The sequence below is a fragment of the Barbus barbus genome (assembly GCF_936440315.1).
Source record: "Barbus barbus genome assembly, chromosome: 20".
NCBI classification, from domain to species: Eukaryota; Metazoa; Chordata; class Actinopteri; order Cypriniformes; family Cyprinidae; genus Barbus; species Barbus barbus.
In genome coordinates, this window is record NC_136748.1 from 3,351,581 (window position 1) to 3,366,361 (window position 14,781).

General features: G+C 37.6%; 1 protein-coding gene across 2 annotated transcripts in view; it reads left to right on the top strand.

Moving 5' to 3' along the window:
* LOC306886565 (serine/threonine-protein kinase D3-like) overlaps nt 1–14,781 on the top strand; it is an 84,546-nt gene that overhangs the window by 50,826 nt on the left and 18,939 nt on the right. For both annotated transcript variants that reach the window (XM_079443759.1, XM_079443760.1), the window contains exons 3-5: nt 2,819–2,957; nt 10,974–11,105; nt 12,395–12,552. In XM_079443759.1, the coding sequence (XP_079299885.1) occupies nt 2,819–2,957; nt 10,974–11,105; nt 12,395–12,552 (429 nt within the window). The remainder of the gene's footprint in view (nt 1–2,818; nt 2,958–10,973; nt 11,106–12,394; nt 12,553–14,781) is intronic.

The following is a 14,781-nucleotide window of genomic DNA, read 5'->3' on the forward strand; positions in this document are numbered from 1 at the left end:
ACCGCATCCAGACCCTTCAGCAAGGGGCAGCTTTGATCCTCACCCATCTATTCCTATGCTCCCTCTCTTCCTCTCCATCATCTTTCATCCCCTCATTTCTGATATCCAATATTTCCTCTTGGCCTGTTGTGAAGGGCTTTGGAAATATTTCCTCACAAGCATCAAACTCCAAAGAACTGTTTAGTAGAAACCCCCCCAGAAAAGTTATAGAAGTTTCTTATTGTAATATATATACGAAATAGCATTTTTTAATATTTTGTTGCAATGTATTTATTTATTTATTGCAGAATGTCACTATATTATTGCCCAGCTCTTTATATAAGTTGGATATACACTATAAGTGTGTTGTACTTTATCAGTTAACGACACAGTAGCAACTCTCATCTGCTTGATTGCTTGTTGCAAAAAGTAAAATTATTGTCCAGCTCAACACAATGACAAATCCGAAAACAAAACAAGTCAGAAAACACAACGACAAATCAGAAAAACCGGAAGAGGTAGGTATAGTTTGAGACAGCCCATTGGTTTGGGAATAGATTACTCACCGCTGACTGGACGAGACATCTGTCAATCAAGGTGTACAGGAAGAACGAGAAGAAGAACAGCAGAGTCAACTGAAGCATCAGCATCAGCTCCAGTGACGCAGATAATAGAGCGCGTATCATCGTCTTTTTTGACGCGATCGACCCGGGTTCTTTTGCCGAACTTTTATTTCTCCCTTTTCAAATCTCGTATCGCATCGGAAAGGCATTTATTTTCAATAAAAATTAAGGAAATAATCAAAAAGTTGAAAATAAAGTATGGGTTAGGGTTAGGGTAGGTGTAGAGGGCTTTATTGTACCAATAAGGGGGTTAATTAATAATTAATGATTATTTCCTTAATTTTTATTGAAAATAAATGCCTTTCCGATGCGATATGAGATTTGAAAAGGGAGAAAAAAAAAGTTTGGCAAAAGGTGGGATCGAACCCGGGTCGATCGCGTTAAAAAAGACGATGACACGCGCTCTATCATCTGCGTCACTGGAGCTGATGCTGATGCTTCAGTTGACTCTGCTGTTCTTCTTCTCGTTCTTCCTGTACACCTTGATTGACAGATGTCTCGTCCAGTCAGCGGTGAGTAATCTATTCCCAAACCAATGGGCTGTCTCAAACTACCTACCTCTTCCGGTTTGTCTGATTTGTCATTGTGTTTTCTTACCTGTTATAATGTTTTCTGAATTATTATTTTGTTTTTTATATTTGCATTTGCATTTTTTATTTATTTTGTTTTCAGAATCGTGATTTGTTTTGCACTTCCCGGCCACCATACGTTACGCCATGAAGGCTTTCCTTCATTTTTTTTTTTATATTATTTATTTGATTCCTCAGTGTTTGCTAAACATTCTGTAATTTATTAGTCGGTATATTATACAGCATGTGATGTGTCCTATATGCCATGCCTCGTCTTATTTGTTTTTGCTTATAAACATTATGTAAGACAGATTGTCATTGCAGCCTACTGTTTTCTCATAGTTGTGCTTTTTAATTAAGAATAACAATGAATCCATCTTTTATTTTAGTCTTAAAAAGTGAAAGGTAAAGCGTTTTCTTGTAAAGCGTGACACCAAGATCGCAAATTTGAAAGTGAAAGCGCACGAAAAGAGGAATTCCTGTTCACAAAATTTCACAAATAATACTGAAGAACAAGAATGAGTTGAATGTTGAACACTTCGTTACCATATAACTATACACTATGATAAAAGTTCATCAGCATGCATTGATTAATCAAATGTTGTATCAAAAAAAAAAAATTGTGACCAAATTAAGTGCTTGTGCGACCAACGGAGAAAGTTAGTCGCACAAGTGTGACCAGTGAGAAGAATGAGTCTAGAGCCCTGAAATATTAACACACTGAATTCAACTTCTCTGATGTTCCCAAATTGAAATAGTGCTTTCTTATAAAAAAAAGTTTCATTTACAACCTTGAATTTTTTACACTGTATTTGATTAAAGAGACACTGCTTGCTTTGTGTGCAAATATTTAGCTCTTTTTATGGATATATTTAGGCATGTTAAAGACACATAAGCAAGGGTAATGAGCCCTCTATCTTGCAAGTAATTTTCTTTTGGTGTTTGGCATTTCTTCCACGTGGAGAAGAACTGTGCTGGAGGAAGTGGAGAACAGTAGTGTGACTCATCACTGTGGGCTTGATTTCAACAGATGTTTTTCAGACCTTCCCTTTGCAGGGCTAATATTCCAGACTCTGCTCGGCTCCGCATGCCTCCCAGCTTTAGTAATCTCCTTAGAGGCGGGCCATTGCTGAAAAACAGGGCCTGGATGTTTCTCTCGGTGTCTTTGGCTCGAGTGCAGGAATTAGGATTCATCACACATTATTATATAGATCTCTGGAATACTTGATTCTGAATGGTCATGTGTGTCAGTGTGTACTATTGTGTAAGCAATAATTCAGTGCTGTCCATATTTGAGCATTTTATACTATCTATCAGCCTATCTGTCTGTCTTAAAGAGAGAACTTAAAATAGAGGAAGACATGTCGTATTGTTGCTAACTAACTTTTCCAAAGAAAAATGGAACTGCAATAAAACTGTTGTATAAATTAATGTATAATATTGTTGCAGTTTTCAACAGCTTTCAACTTTTTTCAGAAGCTTTAACTTTTGAATAGCTTTAAAATAAACATCTCAAGTCATTAATGAATATGAAACTTCTAAATATGAAATATTAAGTTCCTTTTTGTATTTATACAAATTTACTGATGAATAAAATAAATTCTTTTGATGTTTGATTTGATTATTAATAACAAATCTCCTCCTCAGTTCCCAGAATGTGGATTCTTTGGCTTGTACGATAAGATCTTGCTCTTCCGCCATGATCTGAACTCGGACAACATCCTCCAGCGGCTAACATCGGCAGAGGATATCCACGAGGGAGATCTGATTGAGGTCGTCCTGTCCGGTGAGTTGTGCTACCTTTCACCATTGGGTTTTTTGACAGAAATGAATACTTATATTCAGCAAGAACGCATTAATTTGATCAAAATGAAAACATTCATTTTTCTTTGTAATAATTGTTAAGACAATGTTTAAAAAAGTTTACTATTTCAGATCATTTTTTAATAATATATTTAAATAGAATTTAAAATATATATATATATATATTTCCTATTATTGTAGTTTCACTGTATTTTTGATCAAATAAATGCAGTCTTGGTGAACATGAGATTTATTTATAAAAAAGTCTTGCTAACCCCAAATTAGTGTATATGGACAGTATTGGGTAGATATAACCTTGTAAAGGGTACTGTGAATAGGGATAACAAATGAAGAACCATGCAGCTACAAAACAGGAGCTTCAGGTCATCTTGACTGTAGTTTATGTTCTTTAAATTATGCAATCATTTATAGCTTTGCAGCCGGTTACACTGACGGCCGTATATTGCTAGCATCTCTGCAAGACGGAACAGATCAGTTTAACTCTGTAATTAGGTTGTAATCGGTTGTGGCACATGTGTACCAGATGGAGGGGCCCATGTTAATCTAGTCATTGTGAACTTCAGGTGGTTTCCCTTCAAATGCCTGTTAACACAGGCAGGTCAATCCCCATGAGACATCCCATCACGTTCAGTTTTCTAATTTCACCACATGCTCAATGTACAGAGCCATGCGTTGAAAGATTTATGGCTTAAGGATTCTGTTTACTTGACAAGAACAAGTGAATTTGTCACTTATATAATATTAGGGATGGGACGATACCCCTACCTCTCGATTCGATACTATCATGATACTTGGGTGCCGATATGATACGTATTGCGATTTTTTAAAGAATTTTGATTCTACAAGTATTGCGATTCAATATTGCTATGTGTTGCATAAAATAATGAAATAAAAATAGATTCTGAGGTAAACCAATCGATTTTTTTATTGTTTTAAAAAGAATTGCGATAGTTAGGTGAATCGATTTTTTTCTCCCACCCCTAATAAATATGTTGCATCCCGGACTATCCAGTTCTGCTGTCACTTAGTGCAGTAAGGCCCCAACACTTAGGGTTTGAGCTCATCTTTGTTCCCATGCAGAACAGTTTGTACATCCTGTGTAGGCCTTCTCTATGAAGACTGATCTTCCTGTCGGTGGTGTGTTCACATGGGAGCTGTACAGCACACCTGCTCTTCACATCCTCCTCACTCAGTGGCAAACACACACATTCAAGTGTCCGGCACTGGAAATCCACACAATATGCATGACTGATTCCAAGCCAGTGTTCTGGATTGTTCCGTCTAATGTCCCAAGCGCTCTACCAGAACTCGGATCCTTATTCATGAAAGTTTTCCTGAGGTTATTGAACCTATGCTTTAAACACATTGTGTGAAACTGTTTAAAGAGATAATTCATCCAAAAATTAAATTTGCTGTTAATTTACTCACCCTCGGCCATGCAAGATGCAGGTGACTTTTCTCCCCGAGTAGAACCGTAAAGATTTTAAGATGAAACCATTGTCTTTGGTGCTTCATAAAATGCAAGTCCATCTTTGAGAATAAAAAAAAAACATATCAAGGAACATAAAATGTATACCCGCTGCTCCTGATGATATATTAAGGTCTTACGAAGCAAAAAGATGGGTCTGAGGAAGAAGCTGAAGATTATTTGCAACATTATTACCTGTAATCCAGAGCCTCAAGCAAACAGTCTGGAGTGATGTTCGGTTTGTGAACGAATTGTTCTTTTGAACCGGTTCATTTTGTTGAACTAGATTCATCCAGTTCACCAAATCCGACTGAATCATCTGAAACAGTTCTCGGCTCAAGCAGCACGGATCAACAAGTTACTTCATCAAAGCTCACATTCGGACACCTGACATTCAAATGAGCCAAAATGCTGGCGAATATGATGCTGGTTTTTGCCAACTCATGCAACACTCCAGTTCCTCCAACAGTCACTGAACTGAGGAAACATTTCGGACTTTGACCGAGGAACTGATGAGCTACTGATCTGCGCATGAGTGAACCGAACACTTGAATGAAGGGGTGAAATAAAAGTTATGGTTTCTCATGATTTATGCAAAAAGGTGAGCTGATGAAGACTAGTTTATTCACTTTATATGCCACGTTTCACATCATTATTGTGTGCTTTAAAAGTAAAATGAAGTATACGTTACAGGTACATCAGTTCATGATTGTGTAAACAAACACCACCAGACTGACTTGTAAACAAAGTTAAAACATTCAAAAATTTTCAACTTGGGGGTTCTTAAAAAAATGTTTGTAATGTAAAATTATGGTAGAAATATTTAAAATTTTACCGATTTAACTTATTCACAGTAAAAAATGTATTTAATTAACTGATATAATGCATATATACAAACCTGTTGAAATATTAATATCTGTTTTGTAGCACTGTAATACACTGATAACTACCAAAAAAATAGATGGTGATAAGAAAGTCACATGATGAATCAAAGTTTATCAAAAACAGCTTTTCCACAATCTGAGGAGAGAAAAAACTGAACAGAAAAAATAAATAAAAAATCAAATATGAAGTGCCATGCAGGGAATTCTGGGAATGTCAATTTTTCAATGTAAAAAAACCAAAAACTGTAATTTAAACAGTATTTTACCCTGAAATTAAAGTTATTCACAGATATAGAAACTTACTGTTAACCAGTTTTTTACTGTAGCATTTTTACAGTCTTTTACTGTTAAAATCACGATCATTTTTACAGTGTAGCGGTCTATACTTATAAAGTCATTATAATAATTATGACTATAATAGATTGTAAATAGTCAAAATAGTCTTTTCATTACTTTATTCAGTAGAATCACAAATTTTTTTTCACAGTATATATCCAGGATTAGAATAAAAAAATAAAAATAAAAAAGATCTCTTTTGAGTCTTAATAATTGGCAAATGAACAGTTTCAAACTGTTATCTGTGTATTTTGGTTCGATTTCAAGTTCAGCAACTTCATTTGAGGAACTCCTGAAACTGAATGTTTTCGAGGAGTCTTTGTAAAAGAGTATGAGTTTAGACTTTATTAACTATGTCTGGATTTTTTGCCTGAAGACTAATAGATGAGTTTTGAGATGCTGGGTTCCTCATGTGTTATAATGTATGTAGTGTCTTCATGAATGGCTCATTATGAGTCTGTGTTCCAGCGCTCTGGACTGCTGCCTGCCATGTGATTCACTGCAAGCTCAAATGTTTTACTTTGTCTCTTTGATGTTCAAAAAGGAATGCACTTTTTTTCTTTTTTCCCTACCCGGTTTGATTTGATCAAGTTTGAGATTCTTTGTTCCTTTAGTTTGTATCCTAACATCAGAGAATACGTTTTTTTTTTTTTTTTTCAAGCTCGTGGTCAAAACAAACCACATTTGAAAATGCAGCTTTCTAATGGAGACAATTAGCTAATTGAAGAACCGTCATTATTCAAAGAAGCAGATTGACATGAGAAAAAAATAAATACAAGATATCTGGCTCCATTAACACTTCTGGAACATCTGCATTCTTCTGCCAATTTGAACAGTGCAGCGTAATAATATATATTTGACATTGTCATAAGTGATGGATCACATTAGAGTTGTTGGAGAATGCAATTGTAACTGTGCTTTAACATCTTGACCCGTGATGAGTTTTTTCATCACGTTATGCAACACAGTTATTGTTGTATGAAACATAACTATAGTTTATGGGCTATAATATGCTTTGTGTCAATAGCTGATTTTCCACTGTTGGGCCAGTACGAGCCAGTACTTTAAACGGGCTGGACGGGGCTAATAGGCTCGGACCTGTAGCACCGAGCCCAAAATCACGATGCGTTTCCACCGTCGGGCCAGAAGCTCCGCTGCGCTTCACTAAAACCCACCCTTTACACGCCTCTCTGGAACAATGGCACGTCATTTCACCAACAAAGAGAAGTTGTCAGAAAACTAATAAAAAAATAAAAATAAATCACTGCAACTAGCGTGATCACAAATCGAACATGATAAAAGCGTCAGTTTGTTTGCATGTTTTGTTAAAGATTTAAATCCAAAAGCATTGATGTTTTACAACAATAAGTGATACATTGATCATAATGAATTTATTTATCAGGATTGAAAATTAGTCACATAGAAATAAAGCGTATGAACAGTCATTTCACAAAAGCAGCACCGCCTTTCGGATGAGATATTAAACCGAGGTCCTGACTCTCTGTGGTCATTAAAAATCCCATGGCACTTCTCGTAAAGACTAGGTGTAACCCTGGTGTCCTGGCCAAATTCCCTCTACTGGCCCTTATCAATCATGGCCTCCCAATAATCCCCATACACTTGATTGGCTCTATCTCTCTCCTCTCCACCTGTAGCTGGTGTGTGGTGAGCGCACAGGCGCCGCTGTGCTGTGGCTGCCGTCACATCATCCAAGTGGATGCTGCACACTGGTGGTGGTAGAGGAGAGACCCACCCACATGATTGTAAAGCGCTTTGGGTGTACAGAAATACACAATAAAGCGCTATATAAATGCATCATTCATTGTTCAAAAGAATTAGGACACTTACCCTATTATTGTTACGAGGCGAACAAGACATGAGGCGTGCGGATCCATGTGCAAACTTTTAATTATAAACACAGTTAGTACACAGGCAGGGTCAAACACCGGTAAACAGAAATGGCACGAGCAAGACACAAGAGAGATCCTAGGGCAAGCGTGGGTCGGCGATCGGCGAACAATATCCAATAGGGCAAGGCAGAGAGATAATCCAGGTACACGAGCAGTAGTCCAAGAGAGGTACAAACAGAGTCCGAAGGGCAAGGCAAAGGGTAAATCCAGGAAACAGGCAGAAAACAGGAAACAAGACTATAAACAAAACAAACTTAGACTTACAAAACACAGAATGGCTCGGTAAGGCAGCTAACACTTGGAGAGTGTTATACGCAGAACTAGACTCAGATCTAGACATACACACAGAAGGGCGAACAGCATACGCAAGACAATACTCGGCAGAGAGGAAGAGGAAGTCCATGGTTTAAGTAGAGTGTGTGATTGTGTGATAGTTCTCAGGTGTGAGCGTGATTAGTGCAATCAGCTGTATATGTGTAGTCAGTGCAATGGATGATGGGAATTGTAGTTCGTGGGTGAAGTGCAACAGTGGTTTGGTGCAAGAGTCAATGTAATGGAGGAGTGACCTCTGGTGGTGAGTAAACAGAAGTCCACAGACCAGATTCGTGACAATTATTCAGTCAAGTCTGTTTCTGTTTCTGTTTCTGTTTAGTCACAGTATACATCACATTTAGGAAGAATGATCATTTCTAAAAAAAACCTTTTACATTAAAATACGACCTGAGTAGCAGAGGGAGCTCCTGAACAAAAAACATTATTATATTTTTATGGCATACGTGGAGCGTAGACGAGACGAGACTTATGACAGATAAGACACCTTTGTTCATAACCAATCCTCTAGCCCCAGGTGGCCCACTTTGGCCCAAGGGTTTCGTTGGGCCAAAAAACCCTGGCCGTTGGCCCTGAGGAAGCACCAACGAGGCATGATCAAGCCCCGGAAATGGCTTTTTATTGGATAAAATTCACATTCAATTCTTCATTTTTGTAAATTGTTCCATAGTGTTGGTTTGAATTGAATCATGACCAGATTTCAGATTTTGCAATGCAATCATAGAGTAAATAATCCAAATTCTCCAATCAAATTTCTATAATGTCACATTGCATTGTAAGTTGACGTGGTTAAAATCAATTATTAATCAGATGTTGCCAAAAATAAGCATGCTATTTAAGTTACCTGAAAGAAACCTGGGGAAATGACTATTCTTTTCAAATCAAATATTTGGAACATACACTTGGTAAAACATCAGATTTTCTATTCAAAGTCACAGAAAGTTTGAGTTGACCAACTACAAAAATTCAGCACAAGAACAAATCTGATGTAAGAAATGTATCTGTTCAGGGTCAGTTGAAACCAAAATTATACAGGACTTCCTTAGGACGGCTTAGATAACTAGTCTTCCAGGCAACCCACCGATTAGTCGATTTGAAAATGTGTAGTTGTGTGGGAGCATATCTCATGTGCACAAGAATGAACAGTCAACTTTCAAGCATGCAGTTCACTATTTCCTGCTAATGAAGGTTTTTGTAAACACAGCTTTGTGGTTTTTTACCACTTCTGTGTGTTTGCAGCGTGTGTAAAGGTGCGTTTAGACTTCTTTTCGCAGACTTGACAAATATGAAGTGCTTCACAGTCAAATTATATCCCAGATTTGAGTTTTGGAGAGCTAACCAAGTTTTTCGATACATTAAATGTAAAAACCTGAAGCTGTATAAGTCTTGAATTGATGATAACTGTTGAAACTACTTTTTTTTTTACAATGTAAAATTACAAGCCACAATAAATACAAATGTAGCATGCCATAACCAATATTGTAACTCTGAAGTACTCTTCTGTACTTTTGACCTGATGTCAGATCACTTCCCTCCCATTCCGTCAAAATCCTGGGTATGTTCACTACAAAGTTAATTTGGTGCTATATTAGATCGATGTCACATAGTTTGTGAATTTGTGGGGTGTCACGCTGACCTTACTGAATGTTTTGCTCTTATGCTACATGAGGGGAAAAGGTAGAAACTGAAGTAGTAACTTCATTGAAAACTGGGTGTGCATTTATAGTTAAAAAAAAAAAATAGTTACTCATAATTTTAAGAAAAAACATCCACCTGTGACACAGTGACAGAAATCTAGGACACAGTTTCTTTCTCTTTTTCTTTCAGAAATTGCACATTGTTTGCCATGCACCAAATGTTTCCTGACCTTATAATATCATTTTAGCAGTGCACTTTTGTACTTGGCAGATGCTTTCTCACTCACTGACTGACAAGAGAATGTTAATGGTGTATGTGTGTATCAGACTAACCATGTGCCAGACGTTTCTAGCCTTTCACCAGTACTGGAGCACAGGCCCCCATCAAAAAGGGTCCCTATATATATATAGCTTTGCAGTGCAGAGTAATACATGATAAAAACATTTGTAGGTTTTGCTTCCTCTTTACTTTCCATTTTAGGTAAATGCATTTCTGTTTTCTGTCTTCTAAAGTAATCCATACTGTTTAGGTGAGAGATCATTCAAATAATACATGAAAAGAAAACATGAGGACTGAAATGTCTGAATAAATCTGAACTGAAAATAATCTCAAATCTGAATTGAAAAACTGCAAACTAATTCAGACCAATTTGTTCATCTGTTTGTCAGATTAGATCAAGAGTGATTGTGGCGTCATTAGTTCTCTAAACGGCGAACAAACACAAAATAATTGCTGAAATGTTCTCAGTAATCAGTTGTACGGTAATCTTCATTTTACTGTGGCACAGCAATATTTCCTTCTGTCGGCACCCCTGGACTGAGCCTCAGAACAGTAATATTGCCAGTGCAGTCACAGTGTGCGCTACTCGAGTCTGCCAGTCATGTATTACGGTAAAACCACAAACTATAAAACAGGAACTGCAGAAACAGCTGAAGTGGCGTGTAGTTTCACAGCCTTACAAGTTGACTTTCTCATCACACACATGAAGTGATGTTCAGTTCTTTCAGTGTCTGATTCATCCTCGTGAATCATCCAAATGGACTCATTCCAGTCTGAGTCACATCAGTTTATCACTGACCCTGGATCAGACTAAACATCAGTCATACATCTATGCTTTTGCCTTCAGGAGATCAGTCTGCTCATCTCTCATTAGTCTGTAGACCGCTGACTAAAACAAGGGTGGACCAGTTGTCAAAAAACGTACAAGACAAGCAGTTTCATTGTTCTTTGGAATGTTATGAAACATTATGACTGCTAGACTCCTAATTATATGCTGCTAATGCTGACTAATGTTTTATATGTATCTTGTTCTTTTGTTTCATTTCGTTCTCATTTGTATTATTTTGCTCAGTGTTTTGTTGCATCATCCATTCTTCGCCTGAGTTGTCCTTTAAGTTGCGTTTTGATTACAGCTCAAGCTACAGTGGAAGACTTCCAGATCCGACCCCATGCGCTTTACGTCCACTCCTACAAAGCGCCCACCTTCTGTGACTACTGCGGAGAGATGCTGTGGGGACTCGTCCGACAGGGCCTCAAATGTGAAGGTAGCAGCCGTATAAGAACATGTATTGTATTTTAAAGAAGCGTTTGCTCACTTCTTCCCCATTGGCCACTGTAGCATATGGAGATTTTAGTATTATTGTTGTGGGTATGATGGTGTTATGACTAGCATTCGTAAAACTAATATCTCAAACAGGCTGTTGCCATCACAAACAATACACTTTTCTGTTTTTCTGTCAGCTGTGCATGAGAAACTTCACAATCTCAATCATGTCTTACAATTGTGATTGCTGGGTGTATGTTCATGCCCCTTTTTTGCATAAAAAGTTTGTATTAAATACTGTTTTCTAATCACTTCTGGCATATTTTATGGCGACAGGGTGGACATGTTAAGCTTTGGCAAACTCAGACAAAGAAAATTTGTCAATTGAATAGTCACCAACTTATTCACCTCAGCCGTTGAAATTCCCACCACTGAAGAGACTAAAAATCTGTTGTCCTGATGTCACTAATGTGGGTGGGCTTTTCTTAAAGGGGCACATTCCCCAATACGACAGAGTGGACAACCATTCGAGGTACATAGACAAACCCTTCTTTTTTATTCAATCAAAATATAGTTTTTTATTACCAAATGATCAATACACTCAAATTGAGTAATCTCTTATTTAACAAAATATTAATAGGAGAACAAAATTTTGACATTTTATGATTTTCATTTTATGATTAAGGTATTGTTGTGGTTCTTAGTGAGTCTGAGACTGCTTTAACGATCTGTGAGTCTGACTGGAGGCGATGGATTCAGTGTGTCAGTGCTGCCATCGCTTCAGCTTTGAAGTTGAAATCAGGGGCTGTTTGAATGGAACCCAGTGTTTCTGCCAAGCGCTGGATGTGATATTCAAAAGCTGCAGGAAGATTATGGGCTCCAGTTGTAAGAAGCCACACTGATGGATACAAGCTGTTCATATGTAGAGGCATGCTAAAGCACTTTACGCTTTTAACTGTTGTGAATGTGATTTGAAAAAAAATAAAAAAAATGTAATCTAAAATCCCGACCCAGTCCTCTGGAGATTCATTTGGTTTCTAAGTAGGTATCTAAACATGCTTAAGTGCCCATATGTCTGCGAGTCTGAAAAGAGAAGAGGGAGCCCTCTGCTGGAGTTTAGGAGTAAACTTTGATGGAATTAGCCTTGTGTTTGTCTGTGTGTCATCTTATCTTTAGTCCTTAAACCTTATGCTTGATTTTTATCTTATTGACCGTTTACCGTATCTTGCTTTAATCCAAGTCTTTTTTTTTCTAATCCTGAACACTAAAGTTTTCTTTGTGGATTTTTAGGATGTGGCCTGAACTATCACAAGCGATGCGCCTTTAAGATCCCTAACAACTGTAGCGGTATAAGGAAAAGACGTCTTTCTAATGTGTCTCTGCCCGGCCCGTCGCTGTCTGTTCCTCGTCCTGCTCCAGCAGAGCATGCTGTCGTGAGCTTGGAAGAGGTAAGGGATGATTTTATTCAACATTTGATTATTTATTTATTTTGCACACTATTTATAGGTTTTAAAGGATATGACAGTAGATCTTTGTTTGTTTTTAAATAATACAAAAAAATGTGGGAAAATTCTAGTGTCCAAATAGTGTAACTACACCTGTGATTATACTGCTATCTGCTGGCTGCACACTAGACGATTTTCAAATCTTATCCATGGATTTTAAAACCATGGGAGACCACAGACATGAGATAATTATATTCGTCTGAACGCACACACTAGACGATTCGAGCAGACCGCACACTTGAAGATTGTAGGAACGATTTCACAGTGAAAAACAAAACATACGAAAGAATATGGGTGATGTTCTCTGCTTTCACGGCATGTTTGTGGCTGCCAGGTTTCAGCTATAGAAGCACGCAACATCCGGTGAGTGACGCTTGCTCGCTCTCATTGGCTCTCGTGGGTATCACGTCAGAGGCAGCCCGATCAAGAGTCGTAAATATAAAACATGTTTGATATTTACGATTTGAGTTCGGCGACGCTCCGTCTCGATCGGGAGCAGATAAATAATCGTAATGACACCACACAATAGAGGATTTTTGGACAAAAAATCGCTTGCGACAAGCCGCGAATTGGGCTACACGGGGGTGCGTTCGGGGGTGCAAATCGGCCTCAAAATCGGGCTTAAAATCCTCTAGTGTGCGGCCAGCCTTACCTGTGTAAACTGATTTCATACATTGACAGACAATCACATGGACACAAGCTTTTTACCAATTTTTAACCAAAAGTATTTATTTAAGAATATCAGTCTAAAGCACAGCTATATTTGTAGCAATAGCCAACAATACATTGTATGGATCAAAATCATTAGGATATCAAGTAAAGATCATGTTCCGTGAACATATTTTGTAAATTTCCTATCATAAATATATCAAAACTTAATTTTTTTTGCACCTACAGATTCCTGATTTTCAAGTAGTTGTATCTCAGCCAAATATTGTCCTATCCTAACAAACCATACATCAAAGGAAAGCTCATTTATTCAGCTTTAAGATCTAAAATAATGACCCTTATGACTGGTTTTATGGTCCAGGGTCACATATAGTCTAGTATAATTTGAGTTCTAGTATAAAGCTGCATACTCTTTGGATGTGACATAAATATCTAAATACTTTTTATGCTTCACTTCTTATTAATTTATATTTATAGTTTACATTTAACAAAATGGCTTGAAAGATATGCATTGTTTTAGCGTGATCACCTCATATCAGCCCAAACCCAAACATGGCAAGTACACTGTGTCCTTTTAGTCGTCGCACAATATCCCTCTTGGACACTCTACATTCGCTTGTATGTTATGCTTATTTTATTTCAAGTAAACTCGTCTCGAGGCCTGACATTGTATTTGCTGTCCTTGCCAAACCATGCAGTTGTATTTAAAATGTTGCGAAATATCACAAACTCAGCTCTTTACATCTGACAGCTTTTTAGACCTAATGAAATGTTCCCCACATAAGCTCAGTATAACATAAGAAATGAATTATTTTGTTTTTGACCCCTATAAAAAGGTCAGATCAATAATTTTCTGATTTCTCCCTGTCTTGTCGAGGTCAGGGTCTGTGTGAAGTCCTCTGTGGTTGGGCAGCTTTTATTTTAACTAAGTGTCCAGGATCAAAACATTCTTGAGAAGAAGCAAATGCAATTCTCAGTTCTCTATTTGTTTACAGCAGGGGTGGTGAACTCCGGTCCTGGAGAGCCGCAGTCCTGCAGAGTTCAGCTCCAAGTCTAATTAAAACTCACCTGCCTGTAGCTTTCTAGTAACCCTTCAGACCTTGATTAGCTTGTTCGGGTGTGTTTGATTAGGGTTGAAACAAAACTCCGCAGGGCTGCGGCTCTCCAGGACCGACGTTCGCCAGCCCTGGTTTACAGTAATTCATCTGAGCTGTCATTTCAGAATTCAGCAAAGTAATGTGTGCTGTGAAAACCTGAATCATTAAAGATCATTTCCTCTGTGTTGCATTCATATAGATGGCTGCTGCACTGTGTATTCTTGCATGCACTAACGTTCAATGCTTTGGGATCAGAACGATTTTTTTATTGACAGAAGTCTCTTATGTTCATCAAGTGAATATGTGAAAATAGCAATGTGAAATATAATTACATTTTAAAATGTTTTCTATTTGAATATATTGTAAAATGTCATTTATTCCTGTGATGAAAAGCTGAATTTTCAGC